We start from the raw sequence: 14,751 nt of genomic DNA, 5'->3' as shown, positions 1-14,751 counted from the left end.
ACTTGAAATGCATCTGTTACCCCTCCAGCCTGAACATCCCTTCAGACCATCAAAGGATACTGAAGAGAGGCTAAAGGTCATTCCCAAATTCTGCTTTCCAGATCCCAAAGACTGGTTCCCTTCATCAGACCTTCAAAGGTAAAGATTTGGTTTTGGAAACTTGTGACTGAAACAGGCAATGCTGAAAGCTTTGGACTGTGCCAGAGGAGCTGCAGCCAGAGCAGGGGAAGAGGGGAAAGGATCCAGGAAATCCCTGTGGTAGGAGGCAGGATGAGGTATGGAGCTGGGCTAGAGGGCTGCTGCTGCCTTTCCTGTAAGCAGGAGGAATTTGTCCAGGGCCAGCTGCTAGGGCTGGAAGTGCTTCTGCTCCTTGGCTGAATGGGGAAGCAGCTGTGAAGGAGGAGAGCTAGAAAAGCTCAGTGAGAGGAGCTGGGAAGGAGGAGAGATGGAAAAGCTCAGTGAGGAGCAGCTGTGAAGGAGGAGAGCTAGAAAAGCTCAGTGAGAGGAGCTGGGAAGGAGGAGAGCTGGAAAAGCTCAGTGAGAGGAGCTGGGAAGGAAGAGAGCTGGAAAAGTTCTGTGAGAGCATCTGAGAAGGGGGAGAGATGGAAAAGCACAGTGAGAGGAGCTGGGAAGGGGGAGAGATGGAAAAGTTTATGGATTGCAAGTTTTTACCCTGAACAGATCCCAGAGTCTTTCTAATCATGCCTTGGCCCTGACAGCATGACCAGGAGTTTGTGTGTTTTGTCAGTCTCTCCCCCTGAGCTGTGTGGTGAATTTAACCCTGACTCTGCCTTGTTCCTCAGTGAAACCTTTTCCTTTGTGCTGACGGGGGAGGACGGCAGCCGCTGGTTCGGGTACTGCAGGAAGCTCCTGGTGAGCATCTCTGGGAGGGCTGGGGGTACAGGGAGCACTGTCTGAGCACTGTCAGGACATGACTCAGGGCTGCTTTTCCATGTGGGCTACCCATCCTGTGCTGCTGGGGTGGTGCCAGCCCTTGGGATGCAGAAGGGAGGGTCACGATGGTGCTCAGAAACAGCCAAATGGGCTCTGGGCATGAAGCAGCTCCTGGAACTGGGTGTTCCTCAAGAACCTTCGTAGTCATCAGTGTAGGGGGCCTGCAGCAGAAGGAATTCTGCAGATCAGCTGCAGTGTGGGTGCTGGGTTGTTCCTTGCCCCCCTGTTCTCAGCAGAGCTTGCTGTTGCCTTTCAGCCAGAAGGGAAAGGGAAGCGCCTGCCCGAGGTGTACTGCATCGTGAGCCGCCTGGGCTGCTTCAACCTCTTCTCCAAGGTGAGCTGGCACAGCCTGTTCCTGAGCCCTGACAGCCTGCAGGCTCCACAGAGTGACTGGATCTTCTGTCAGGCTTAGTGATTGCAGCTCATCCCAGGAGAGTGGCGCTTCCTCTCTGTCTTTGCTTGGAGCAGGGAAATAAAATCAGCAGGTGCTGAGCCTTGTCAGCCAATGCACAAATCCTTCAGCAATTACTGCCAGGAAGGGCCTTCTTATACCTGGTGTTACTGAGGGTGCCCCTGTCACTGCAGGCCTCCAGCTGGATAATAATTAGCATTGACTCCATGATTGCAGAGGGCTGATCAATTGCTTTTTTATATCATCTTATACTATATTATTCTATCCTTATTAAGAAACTCAGTAACCCTTAGAGCCAGTCCAATACAGCTTTGACCTAATTGGTCAATCCATCCGAGCACTGTCTAATGTCTAATTAAGAAATCACCCTTTAGTAAACAAATCTCCATGACACATTCCACATGGGCACAACAGCAGGTGCAACAAGTGGAGATAAGAATTGTTTCTCATTGTTTTCTCTGATCTTCTCCCAGCCTTCCCCAGACAGTGCCTGGGAAAGTCTGTGCCTGCTCTCTGTGGCCAGAGAACTGCTGCCACAGTGCCCCTTCATCCTCTTTGTGCCCCTTCATCCTCTTCTTCTGTGACTTGGAAATAGAAAATCAGTTTGGGACAAGGTTGGATCTCCCCTGTTTTTTTGTAGCACCATGAGGAGAGGAGATAAGGAGGTGAAGACTAGGGAAAGCTGCTGCAGATAAAGAGCAGTTATTGCAACAGAGTACAGGGACAAGCTTTGATGAAAGATGGTTCTGGTTGTTGGAGCACAGAGTTTCTAGAACAGCATTGTAGGGAGGTTTCTTGGGGAGGGGGATGGGTGTTCCTCCTCTTAACTCCTCTAAGTAATGAGAATGTGATTACTACATAGAAGACATTTCCTTCCAGTAGGAGGAGAGTGGAGAGTTGTGCTGACAGGAAGCTGTTCCTGTTTGACCATTCAGACATTTGGGATGAATTTCACAGGGGTCCCAAGCGAGGTGGGAGAGGGCAGTGGGTCTGTGTGAAGCCTTCTCCGTGGGAATGCTCTGATGGGTTCTCCCCTCTGCTCAGCAGCAGCAGTGACCCAAGGCTGTGTTTCCCTGCAGATCCTGGATGAGGTGGAGAAGAGGCGGGAGATGTCCCCAGCGCTGGTGCACCCCTTCATGCGCAGCGTGATGGAGGCGCCGTTCCCCGCCCCGGGCCGCACCATCACCGTCAGGAGCTTCCTGCCAGGAGCAGGAGATGAGGTAACACGGGTCACGGTGAGCTGCCTGCTCTCTCTTCAGTCTCTGGGGCACAGAGGCTCTTTGCAAACTGCACAGTGGTGCCTGGAAGTAATTAGTGTGAAGAAAACGTCCTGAAGTTTTAAGGGAGGCTGTCCCAGAGATGTGTTTGCTGTGGAATCTGCTGCCATGGAAGTGATTCTCTGCTTCTTAATGAAGAGCTTCTGGGGCACTCTTCTGTGCTGCCCCATGCCAGCTGTCTAGGTCAAGGGATTCTCTGTAGAATCATGGATTCAGAGAGTATCCTGAGCTGGAAAGGACCCACAAGGATCATTGAGTCCAACTCCTGACACCCCAGCAATCCCACCCTGTGCATCCCTGGAGCATTGCCCAAACCCTCCTGGAGCTCTGGCAGCCTTGGGGCTGTGCCCATTCCCTGGGGAGCCTGGGCAGTGCCCAGCACCCTCTGGGGGAGGAATCTTTCCCTGATACCCAAGCTAAACTCCCCTGGCACAGCTCCAGCCCTTCCCTGGGTCCTGCCTCTGGTCCTGTCCCTTGGGAGGAGCTGCTGAGCTCTGACCTCAGGCTGAGCTCCTTGCTCTGGGCTGCTCCCCCAGCTCTCCCCGTCTCTGTGTGCTCTCAGGTGATGGAGCTGTGCCGCCCCTTGGACTCCAGGCTGGAGCACGTTGACTTTGAGTGCCTCTTGCAGTGTCTGAGTGTCTCCCACACCATCCGGGTCTTTGCCTCTCTCCTGCTGGAAAGGAGGGTCATCTTTGTGGCCGACAACTTAAGGTAAGAGATAGGTCTGAGTAGCTCTTCCTGACGGATGCCATCACTGGATGTTATTGTTTCTTCTGCATTTGGACCTGTCCCATGTGCAAGCTTGTCTAGTTTTGCAGTTCCAGTTGAAAACCTTCTGCACTCCCCACACAGCATGTGCATGCCTAGAATTGGGAGCATGCTGTTTACACAAGAGGAGATAAGGGAATGTTTCCTTTCTGCTTCTTTAGCCTGGTTTGATGGTGGTTTTAGCTCCCCATAACTGAGTTCAGAAGTGGGTGCTTGGGGCCTCTGCTGATGCACAGACTGCCCTGAAGGAGACACTGACCACCCTCCCTGTGCTTCTCCCACCTCTCCAGCACTCTGTCTAAATGTGGGCACGCTGCAGTGGCAACACTTTACCCCTTCACCTGGCAGCACACCTACATCCCTGTCCTGCCAGCTTCCATGATCGACATCGTGTGCTCTCCGACCCCATTCCTCATTGGCATCCTCTCCTGCTGCCTGCCACAGCTCTCGGACCTGCCCATAGAGGAGGTGAGGATTTGCGAGGCACAGACAATGTCAGTGGGATGAGGTTGACCTCTCTGGAATAATCTCTGGATTCTGTCTGAGTATAAGCTCTCAGAGTTCTCTGAGGTGCTTGGTGAATTTGCCAGATAAATGTCAGGTTATTCCGGCATTGTCAAAAATATTCACTGTTCTCAGAGGCAGACTGCACCTATGCAAAACTTGTGTTTTGTGTGTGACAGCCCTATTTAAAAAAACATCCCACATCTAAAAAAACAAATTAAAAACCTGGGTTTTCTTACTATACAGCAACATACCTGGTTATGAGTCAGTGTGTTTTCTATGTTTCCCCAGGTTCTGATTGTTGATCTTTGTGCTGACAAGTTCTTGCAAGAGGTGAGTGAAATAACAATACCAGTAACTCATGGGTTTATGCCAGGAAAAGGCATTGATGAAAGAAAATAATAAAAAGAAATCAGGAGAAACTGGTGTTCATATGGAGACTCCAGTGGCTGAAGAAATACCTTGTAATCATTTTGAACTGACAGAGAAGGGAACAGGTTTACAAATCCTTGTTGCATGGTTAAGGTTGCATGAGGTGGAGAGCTCTGCAAAGCCAAAGATGCTGCTTGTCTGAGCTGAGTTTTTAAACTCACTTGGTTTCTTAGGTGAAGGGGATCCCTGAGATTCTCTGCTGCTTTTTGTCTGTCTCTCCCTGTTCTGTACAGCACTTTCTCCTCTCTCACCCTGCTGGGGGGTGTTTTGTTGGTTTGGGTTCTTGTTTTTCCCAGGAGTGACAGTCTAGGGACCAAATGATCACAGTTCACTTGGAGTTCTCTGCTGAACTTCCCCAAAAGTGCTTCTGCATCCCCAGACAAGTAGCTATAAAAATACAGGAGATTTTATTACTAGTTCAGGATATTTGCTTCTCCTTTTCCTTGCCTCACTGTTCTGTTTTGCATTGCAGCCTGCAACTGGAGAAAGGTATTAAAGGAATGGGGGATTTTTTAAAACCATATTATTGAGAACTGTCATATTTTCTCAACAGACTTTTATTGGTTTTGTGTGTTTTACTGGTGAAATAAGCCTGAGTCTGTGTGGTGGTCAGTTGTGTGTGTGACGCTAATAAAATCTACTTGGGGCATGCTGAGCAAATGTGTTTAATTCCTGTGGCTGCAAGAGAAATATATTGTCTCCCTTAAGATATATCACAGAATAACTCCTCTCTAACTGCTTTAGGCATGATATGAATATTTCTAATCAACCCCCTGGTTCTCCTGCTGATGCGAGTAACACAAAAGTCCTTGGCTGTTTCTGTCTGTAGGTATCAGATGAGGATGAAATCCTGCCCCATAAACTCCAGGCTGCACTTGTACAAATCCTGGAAGAACGGAGTGAAATCCTGTCACACGAGCAGAGTGACACACAAGGTACTTTCTGTGGAAAAAGTTTCTAGGGAAAAATGTTTTCCTATTAGCAGATCTCTACCATGGAGTTGATAAAAATGAGCAAATTGAAATAAAGGCTAAGAAGTGACACTTGAGCTGTTTCCCTGTGATCTTGCTGAGAACTTGTTGTGAATGTCTGAGAAGTTTGGTGTGCTGACAGTTCCTCTTTTCACAATCAGTGTGTGCAGAACTGTGCTTTCCTTTGGGCCAACAGCATCAGTTCCATTGTGCTTTGAATTTAATTGTATCCAGTTGTATTTTTCTAAGTGGCAGAGACAATGTTTTTCTCAGTGAATGTAGCAAATTTCTGTATTTTAGAGGGTAATCGCGCCGATCATTTTCAAAGTTGAACTGCTTTATACATGATTCATCAGATAAGGAAGTGTGAGAAACTTAAAAAGCTCTGAGTGGCTTGAGAGAATGGCACCAACAAATTATATAATTCCATAAAAACAAAGTTTGTTTTCCAGAGAGTTTGTCTTTTGTAGTTTGCCTAATTTTTGAAGAGAATTAAACTTAGCCTGTTACAAGCTGACAGCTCGTTACACACCAGATGTGTGACAGGGACAATGAAATTATGGATGTTTTAAATTCTGGAAAAGCTTTAGAACCAAACCTGTCCCAGCTGCAGCAGAAAGTTGACACTGGGAAATTGAATATTTGAGCTGAGACTTCTTTGATACCAATCACCTGCAATCTCCTAGTCTGAGACAGACAGCACAAAAAGTGACTGAGCTCTCTGAAAAAGCCACTCCTCCTTTAGGAGAGTGTCACATTAAGCCCTGTGCTGACCCAGAGATGGGGCAACTGAGAGGTGTTTTAAAAACTTTTATTCCATTCTCAGTCTCATGTGAAGGGTGAGATAATGCAGTGTTATAATTCACACCCTCACAATCAGAAATTAACTATTTCCTAATTACAATACATTATAAATGTTTCTTGGCCTATCAGCTTTTGGAGAGTGTCCCTGTTGAGTCAGGAACGGGTAATAAGTGACACAGACTCTAGGTCAGAAGGCTAATAACCACTTTATTAAAAACCCATTCCTTTTTATACTCTGTTTCTCTACAGGTGGACCTGATTGGTCCTTTAATTAAAACACATCACCATTGGCTAATTAAGAACCCACCCTTTTGGTAAACATCTTATGAGGAAAACAACTCATTACAAAACACCACCTATGGATTGTTTTAATTCTTTCTCTCCAGCTCCCTCAGACCAATTCATGGGAAAGCTTATCTAGTGTTGGAACCCTGGATGCTGAGAATTTTAAATTTTCTGTGCTGAAAGGCACAGACCTGCAAGAGAGCACTGCATTGACCTGAGGCTGTGGGGAAGGCTTCCAAAATTAATTAGCAGCACTGGGATTATGGGTGTGGAGTTTGTTGGAAGTGTGGAATGTCACAGGGTGGAAAACTTAGAGTTTGGGGTTTTAGAATATAGAAATAAATATGAATCAAGATGGAGGTTTTAGAGCTGAGGCAGGTTGTTTTTCACCTTCTTCTTCCTTCTTCTCCATGGGTTTGGGTGGTGGTTTGTAATTGGACAGAGTAGTCCACAGTGCAGGCTTCAAGGGATCAGTTATTGGGTTAAAAAAGAAAATAATTTAGCTGTCATTTCTTAATTGGATAGTTTAGCCTCAAAAGACCTTGTAACGAGAGATAGTTGGCCATTTTGTGCCTGGTTAATGAAAGACTGCAGAACTCACTGCTGTGAGACTGGAACATTGATAGGAAATTATAAACACCTGAGTCTGAACATGAAATACCATCTGAAGTGCCTTCAATCCTGACCCAAATAGAGGTAGAAAAAGGAAGCAGAAAACCTACAATCTAGCTTTCTCTCTCTCTGACCAGATTGTCACCTTGTCTTGGTTTGGAAAGACAGGTGTTTGCTCAGAAAGGCAGGAGCACCCCCTGAAATGAAAAAAAAAAAAAACAAAAACATGTAAACCCCCTCTCTCTGAATTGTTATCAATTTGAAATTAAAGGGGCTCTCAGGCAAAGATATGGGAGCAGGAATAACAGTTCTTTTATTAAGGAAGAAAATAAAAAGACAAAATAAACAATGCAGTGAACCAAAACAACACTGGCAGAGTCAGAACACAACCTGACACCCTGTTGGTCAGGGTGTTGGCTGCAGTCCAATTGGGAATTATGGCTGCAGTCCTCCTGGAGTGGCAGGTGTGGTTCTGTTGGAGCAGTGTTCCTGTATGAAAGGGTGTAGTTCCACAGAAGGGTGTAGTTCCTGTAGAAAAAGATGTAGTTCCTGAAGAAAAGGGTGCAGTTCCTGTAGAAAAAGGTTTAGTTTTCCTCTGAAGAGGCAGCTGTTTCTCTGGGTAATCCAGTGCAGGAAAAGCCATAATGGTGTTCCAGAAACTCAAGATTATATCCAGGTAGAAATGCTCCCTCCGGGTGGAGCATCTCATAATGGGATGCTGTAACTTTTATCAGTCGTGGTGTGACATTCAGTAGCTCGTTATCAGCAGATGACTCCCCTGAGAAAGGACTGGTTGTGGAAGAGATAAAGAAAACTGCCCAATTAACAGAAGACAACTGCCTCACCTCTAACAGACAACAACTGAATGCATCTTGCCTCGCAATCTATGACACACATCCTCAGGAGAGGAATGACCAAAGTGACAAATGTCCTCCCCACAGGTGCCACGACCCTGAACTCCCTGGTCTCGGAGGCTTTTGTGCAGTTCTTCGTGGAGATCGTGGGGCACTACTCCCTGCACATGAACGTGACGGAGCAGGGCCAGCGCGTGTTCCAGCGCGAGCCCTTCCGCAAGTCGCACGGCTCGCGCACCGTGCGCCACTTCCTGCACTGCTTCATGGAGACGCAGATGTTCGCCGGCTTCATCCAGGACCGCGAGCTCAGCAAGAGCCTGGCCAAAGGTGATGCCCTGGGAAAGAGCTGGGCAGTGACGCTGTCGAGGCAGGATGGGAATGAATAGACTGATGGAGAAGGCTGTGAGAGTAAAACTCTGGTTTATTCAGAATGCACCGCTCTTTATACAGACAATTCCATTGGTCCCGAAGTGAGAACAACCACACCATTGGTGCAGAGTGCTTGACGAACAGTGATAGAACTTAACTATAAACAATGTGAACAATAAGGAGATAAACCTCTTATTTACATTATTTTCCAGCAGATTCCCAGCCTTCTGCCTGGTTAGAAACTTTCTGTTTCTCTCTTTGAATCTGAGACCCACAAGACAGAGCTAAAGAATAAAGTAGGGATTTATTAAAAGGATCTCCTCAATGGATCCACCTTGGCAGCACAAGAGCCCAGCCAGGGCTGCACCCAAGATGAACCAAAATGGTCATAAAAAATGGACAACTGGTCACGAGGTCTCTCAATTTTATAAGTTCTGCTCAATTTGCATATTGGAGCTAATTGTCCAATTACAGCTCCAGCCCATGAAGTCCCATCCTTCTTGTTTTTCTCTCTTCATCCCACGTTGTTTGTGCTTTTGGGCCTGAGATTTGGATCATTTGTCCTTGGTCCCCAGATAGTGAATTGTTTTGTCTCCCTGCTCTGTGCAGAGAGCTCACCATCCCCTAATATGGACCCCAGACCCACACACTAAAGCAGCACAGAATCTGAAAAATATAAAAGCCAAAACCTGAGGCATCAGTGGCATTGCCCTCTTGTTTCTTGTTTTGGCATCACTTTCTTGTTTCAAGTCTGCTCCACAGACTCCTCTCGAAGTACAATGCCACCTGCCTCTGCTGCTGGAATTCTGTCACATGGAATAGCCCCATGCCCTTCTAAATTACTCAAAAGAATTCAGTTTATAAAGCAAAGAATTTCTGCATCTCTGTCCTTTCTCCTTGATCCTGCAGCTTACACACACTGTATGCAGGATTTCCTTTTGTGGCCTTGTTAATCATGATGCCACGTGCTAAATGGTGGAATAACTGATTTGGTGAGTGATTTTTAATTTTTTCTTCTCTTTAGGCCTTTTTGAGGTCCGTGCCTTGGAGTATTTGGAGAGTATTCCAGAGACAGAACGAACTGGAATGAACAAAATCCTTCGCAGCCTTGGTAAAGGAACACCCCTTGCTTTTGCTCATTGCTTATTTTTTAAATTAATTGTAGCTATTGAATAATTCACTTGTTACAAAAGAGAGAAAGGCTTCTCCTTCTGTATCTGGGTTCCCTTGTTTACATTTACTCCTTCAGGGGACACTGAACACTGTGTAAGATTTTTCTTTTCTTTTTAAAATATTGTATCTTTAGATGAAATTTGTGGAAGTTGCTGCTCTGCATGCTTGTTCCTTAACTTTGGTCCTGGCTGGGGACATGCCCAGGGGACAGAAGTTTTGTCTGCTGGCAGAGGTGGTCATGTGTGGCTTTCCACCTTAAGTTCCTCTGCCTGATGAGTCCTGGAGTGTCTCCATTTCACAGAATCCCACAATGATTTGGGTGGGACCAGTCCTGCCATGGCTGGAACACCTTGCACTGTCCCAGGGTGCTCCAAGCCCTGTCCAGCCTGGCCTTGGACACTTCCAGGGATCCACCAGCAGCCACGGCTGCTCTGGGCACCTGTGCCCGAGCCTCACCACCCTCGCCTAAAGCTCCTAATGCTGTTTTTTCTCTGCAGGCAGTAAAATGAAATTCCTCCAGAAAAAGTGACCGGGCGCTGCTGCGGGACAGCGGCGGGAGGGGGAACGCGGACCCCGCCGGGGCCGGACCGAGCTGTGCCCCGGGAGGGCCGGGCCGGGGGCTCCGGGTGTGCGGCGGGTACATGGATCGATAACGAGTTCCATGGACCGATAACCAGCTCATGGACCAATAACCAGTTCATGGACCGATAACCACTTCCATGGATTGATAGCTGCTCTCCTGGATTGATAACCAGTTCCATGGACCGATAACCAGTTCCTGGACCGATAGCAGCTCATGGATCAACAACCGGTTCCACGGATCAATAACCAGTTCCACGGACCGATAACCAGTTCCGTGGATCAATAACAGCTCATCGATCCAACCGTTCACGTGTCTCCGTTCCTTAAGGGGGCGTGGCCTGGCGGGGAGGGCGTGGCCAGGGCTGGAGTCGCTCCGGGAGCGGCGGGACCGGGCAGGGAGGGGCGGGGCCACGTCGGGATCGCTCCGGGAGGGGCGGGGCAAGGCCTGGAATCGCTCCGGGAGCGGCGGGGCCGGAGCTGGAGTCAAACCGGGAGCGGCGGGGCCGCGAAGGGGCGGGGCTTGGCCTCGGAGGGGCGGGGCTTGTTCTCGGGGGGCGGGGCTTGGCCTCGGGGGGCGGGGTTTGTTCTCGGGGGGCGGGGCTTGTGCCCGAGCAGCGCACCGCCCCGCCGGGCGTGACGTGTTTGCGCACGCGCAGTGCGCGCGGCCGCGGCCAAGATGTCGGGCCCGGGGCTGGTGGCCGGGGATGTCGTGGTGGATGCGCTGCCCTACTTCGATCAGGGCTATGAGGCGCCGGGCGTGCGGGAGGCGGTGCGTGCGGGGCCGCGGCGGCGGCGGGGAGGGGCCGGGGCGGCGGGCGGGCTGTCCGCCTGCCTGACGCCCCGTGTGCGATAGGCCGCGGCGCTGGTGGAGGAGGAGACGCGGCGGTACCGCCCGACCAAGAACTACCTGAGCTACCTGCCCGCGCACGACTACAGCGCCTTCGAGGTGAGCTGAGGCGGCCTGGCAGCTCCCAGAGCCCGGCCCGGTGCCCCCATACCCCGCCTGGCCCCACTCCGTGACCTGGCTGGGACAGACCCTGCCTGTCCCCGTCCTTGCCCCGTACCCCTCTCGTGTGCCCGTACCCCTCCTGTGTCTCTCCGCCCCTGCCCCGGCTGTCCCTCCGCCGTTATCCGTTTGTGTCCTGTCTCCATCGTGCCCGCTTGTCTCATGCACTGTTCCGCCCCTGTCCCTCACTGCTGCCTTCCCCGCAGACCGAGATCATGCGGAACGAGTTCGAGCGCCTGGCGGCCCGGCAGCCCCTGGAGCTGCTCAGTATGAAGAGGTGAGTGGGGCCGGCAGGGCAGTGCCTGTCCCGGGTGAGCCGTGCCCGGTGTCCCGGGTGAGCCGTGTTCAATACTTCGGATGAGCTGAGTCTAGTGTCCCAAGTGAGCCATGCCCGATGTTCTGGATGAGCTGTGCTTCATTTGAGCTGTGCCCGGTGTCTCGGGTGAACCGTGCTCAGTGCCCTGAGTGAGCCGTGCCCCAGTTGAGCTGTGCCCCAGTTGAGCCGTGTCCCATTTGATCCATGCCCGGTGCCCCAGGTGAGCTGTGCTCCATGTGAGCCATGCCCCATGTGAGCTGTGCCCTGGGTAATCCATGCCTGGTGCCCCAGGCGAGCCGTGTCCCAGGTGAGCCGTGCCCAGTGCCCCGGGTGAGCCATGCCTGGTGTCCCAGGTGAACTGTGCTCCATGTGAGCCGTGTCCTGGATAATCCGTGCCCGGTGCCCCAGGTGAGCCGTGTCCCAGGTGAGCTGTGCCCGGTGCCCCAGGTGAGCCGTGTCCCAGGTGAGCCGTGTCCCAGGTGAGCCATGCCCGGTGCCCCAGGTGAGCCATGGCCCAGGTAATCCATGCCCGGTGTCCCAGGTGAGCCGTGCCCGGTGCCCCGTTCCCTTTGCAGGTACGAGCTGCCCGCCCCCTCCTCTGGGCAGAAGAACGACATCACGGCGTGGCAGGAGTGTGTGAACAACTCCATGGCACAGCTGGAGCACCAGGCCGTGCGCATCGAGAACCTGGAGCTCATGTCCCAGCACGGCTGCAATGCCTGGAAGGTGTACAACGAGTAAGGCCTCAGCTGCTCTGCTGAGCACCAAGTTCTGTGTTGATTTCTGTTTGTTTATTGGGTGTAAATCCGGTGGGGATCTCTAAAATGTAGCCTGGAATAGATGAAATCCTGTGAGAGAGCTGTGAGTGAAAGAGGAGGCTGATCTCAAAGCTGTCTCTGTGGCCAAGAAACAGAATGTGTTTAATACATCCCACTCTTGAATGTTGTGGGTTATTGTTGATGCTGGTGGGTGTTAATTAAGGCTAGTGATAGCCTGTGAAGAAATAACTCACTAGTGGAAATGGAGATGAGTTACTACAGATCCTGGGCTTAGCCTGGAGCCATAATAAAGCTGCTGCAAAAGCTAAGAAGAGGTTGTAGAGTATGGCTGCAGGAAGTACTGGGGTTAATTCAGAGAGAGAATGTTAATGTCCACTTTTGAGAAGGGTTGGCTGAGCCTTAGATAGAAGAGTAGGTCAAAGGAATGCCAAACGTAGCTCAGGGAGAAGGCAGAGGGTTCCTGAGCTCAGGAGAAGGGAAGCAGGTAAAGGATCTGCTGGCTGGAACAAGGTGCTGCAGGGGCTTGTTGAATCCTGAACTCTGAGAAGTTAAATGTCAGATGAAATGGGGCTGAAATTTTAGCAGTTGTGTGTTTTTAATGCTTTGCTTGCATTCTGTCATCAGGCACCTGGTTCATATGATAGAACAAGCCCAGAAAGAGCTTCAGAAATTGAGGTGGGTCATTCTTATTTATATTTTTGTACTGAAATTGGAAGTGAACCTTTCTCTCCCCCCAAGCTGTACAAAGGAAGATGTGTATGCTGGCTGCTGCCATGGTCACAGGGAAAAAGACCCAGTAAAAACAATGATGAAGAAATGTGACCCTTCCCTCCCCAGTCCCATTCATCATGTCTGTTCTACTCAAAATTCTGTGTTTGATTTGTTTAAATCTCTGCTCTGGATTTGTGGAACCCTCCCTGAAATGTAGCAATGCTTTAATTTCACTACTGATAATTTAGTGTGCAATTGTCTCTGTAAGGACATCTTCCCTGATGTTGGGTTTGGCCTTTTACTTTTATTTATCTCAGGGCTCTTTGTGAGCCCTGTACTGAGATTTGTCCATCTGGATGTTGTCATTACAGTCCTGGCTACACAAATATTTTCTGGCAGTACTTCTAGGGATTGAGTGTACTTGGAAATTAGCAACAGGTACTGCAGATGCCAAAGAAATGAGGAAATAAAAATGCATCCTTTTCTCCCCAGGAAAAACATTCAAGACCTGAACTGGCAGAGGAAGAACATGCAGCTCACAGCTGGGGCTAAGCTGAGAGAGATGGAATCCACGTGAGTGTTGATATTTCTCGGTTAACCCTTCCACAGCTTTCTCCATTGCTTGAAATTTACTTGAAATTCTTCTTCCACTTGAAATTCAGTGATCCTTTGGTGCTGCTGTAGGATACTGTTGCTTTGCAGGAAGTGTTTTAAGGTATTTGTAGTTTGGTTCCATATTATATTTACTGAAATTGAGTGAATCAACAGGTAGGAAAAGAGTGTATTTATTAGCTGCTTCAAATTTCCTAAATTGTCTTAAACTGTTCTTTATCTCAATATTGGCAGTTGGTGGATGAGTCTAGTCATTACATTTTTTGTGTTTTCAGGTTTAACAGGGTTAAAAATTATTCATTGTCACTTCGGTTGTTCCAATGACCATTGATGTCAACTATAGCATTATTTGGTGTTTCTGCTAGATTTGAAGGAATGGTTGTCTTTGATTTTTAACCAGAGGACGTTTACATAACACCTAAAGGCTCTTTTTATTTCTTTTCCCTTCCAGGTGGGTCTCTCTTGTCAGTAAAAATTATGAGATTGAACGAACTATTGTGCAGCTGGAAAATGAAATTTCACAAATCAAGCAGCAGCATGGGGAAGCAAACAAGGAGAATATCCAGCAAGACTTTCAGTGACTTTATCCTGACTTATCTTAGTGCTGCATGTGTCAAAAACTGCAAACCTGACACTTTGGAGATGCTGTGTCTGTAGACACCTCTAGTTGCAGATGTGTGAGGTGGTAAAAGTATTTCCATCATTTCTTTTCCTTGTTTTAAATTCTAGAAAGAAGCAGGGTGGACTCAAAACATCATATTTAAGTGTGTCACAGGCACCACTCAATGTACTGTGAATTGTTTAACTTTTTATATACTTAAAGCAGGAGCTGGTGTTGTCATGTTTTCCCCTATGCCTTTAATAAATCCTGTTTTGCTATTTCTCTGGTTTCTGCTTCATGTCTAAAGCCTGGGAGCTGTGGAGGAGGTGGCTGGGCCAGGTGAACCCTGAGAATCTCCTGCAGGGGAAGTGGTGGGAAACTGGAATTTGGGCTGGGGAAGTCTCTGCAGCACTGGGCCGTGCAGTGCCCACTCTGGTGCCACTGTCACTGCAGTGGGCCCCAGCTGGGTAATAATTAGCACTGGCTGCATGATTCCCAGAAGGCTGATCAATCTCTTTATTATATTATATGATTATTAAGAAAGCCATTGCTTTTATAGACAGTTATGATACAGATTGACCTAATTGGTCCTCCAGTCCAAACACCGTCAGCATTGGCTAATTAAGAAACCACCCTTTGTTAAACAAATCTCCACAACACATTCCACATGTTCACAATACCAGTAAGATAAGAATTGTTTCTTATTCTCTGATCTCACAGACTTTCCCC

General features: G+C 48.9%; 2 protein-coding genes across 4 annotated transcripts in view; both read left to right on the top strand.

Annotated features, from left to right (window-relative positions):
• Positions 1-10,304, top strand: part of DENND2C (DENN domain containing 2C) — a 29,014-nt gene extending 18,710 nt beyond the window's left edge. For 2 of the 3 annotated variants that reach the window (XM_021535293.3, XM_085561378.1), the window contains exons 9-19: positions 29-138; positions 804-873; positions 1,211-1,288; positions 2,446-2,586; positions 3,206-3,354; positions 3,702-3,879; positions 4,207-4,248; positions 5,177-5,282; positions 7,961-8,200; positions 9,267-9,353; positions 9,913-10,304. In XM_021535293.3, the coding sequence (XP_021390968.3) occupies positions 29-138; positions 804-873; positions 1,211-1,288; positions 2,446-2,586; positions 3,206-3,354; positions 3,702-3,879; positions 4,207-4,248; positions 5,177-5,282; positions 7,961-8,200; positions 9,267-9,353; positions 9,913-9,944 (1,233 nt within the window). In that variant the 3' untranslated portion in view covers positions 9,945-10,304. Of the gene's footprint in view, positions 1-28; positions 139-803; positions 874-1,210; positions 1,289-2,445; positions 2,587-3,205; positions 3,355-3,701; positions 3,880-4,206; positions 4,249-4,819; positions 4,837-5,176; positions 5,283-7,960; positions 8,201-9,266; positions 9,354-9,912 lie in introns of those variants that run through there. The other variant, XM_085561377.1, reaches the window with a different exon arrangement.
• Positions 10,305-10,645: 341 nt separating this feature from the next.
• On the top strand, positions 10,646-14,300 carry BCAS2 (BCAS2 pre-mRNA processing factor). Its single transcript, XM_021535329.4, has 7 exons — positions 10,646-10,766; positions 10,851-10,943; positions 11,210-11,280; positions 11,895-12,056; positions 12,723-12,773; positions 13,302-13,382; positions 13,873-14,300. The coding sequence occupies exons 1-7, from the start codon at positions 10,674-10,676 to the stop codon at positions 14,000-14,002; spliced, it is 681 nt and encodes a 226-aa protein (XP_021391004.1). The 5' UTR covers positions 10,646-10,673; the 3' UTR covers positions 14,003-14,300.
• Positions 14,301-14,751: the final 451 nt, after the last annotated feature.

The sequence above is a fragment of the Lonchura striata genome, chromosome 26, assembly GCF_050655825.1.
Source record: "Lonchura striata isolate lonStrDom1 chromosome 26, ASM5065582v1, whole genome shotgun sequence".
Classification (NCBI taxonomy): Eukaryota; Metazoa; Chordata; class Aves; order Passeriformes; family Estrildidae; genus Lonchura; species Lonchura striata.
The sequence above is the reverse complement of the archived record's forward strand: the minus strand, read 5'-3'. Positions and strand labels throughout refer to the sequence as shown.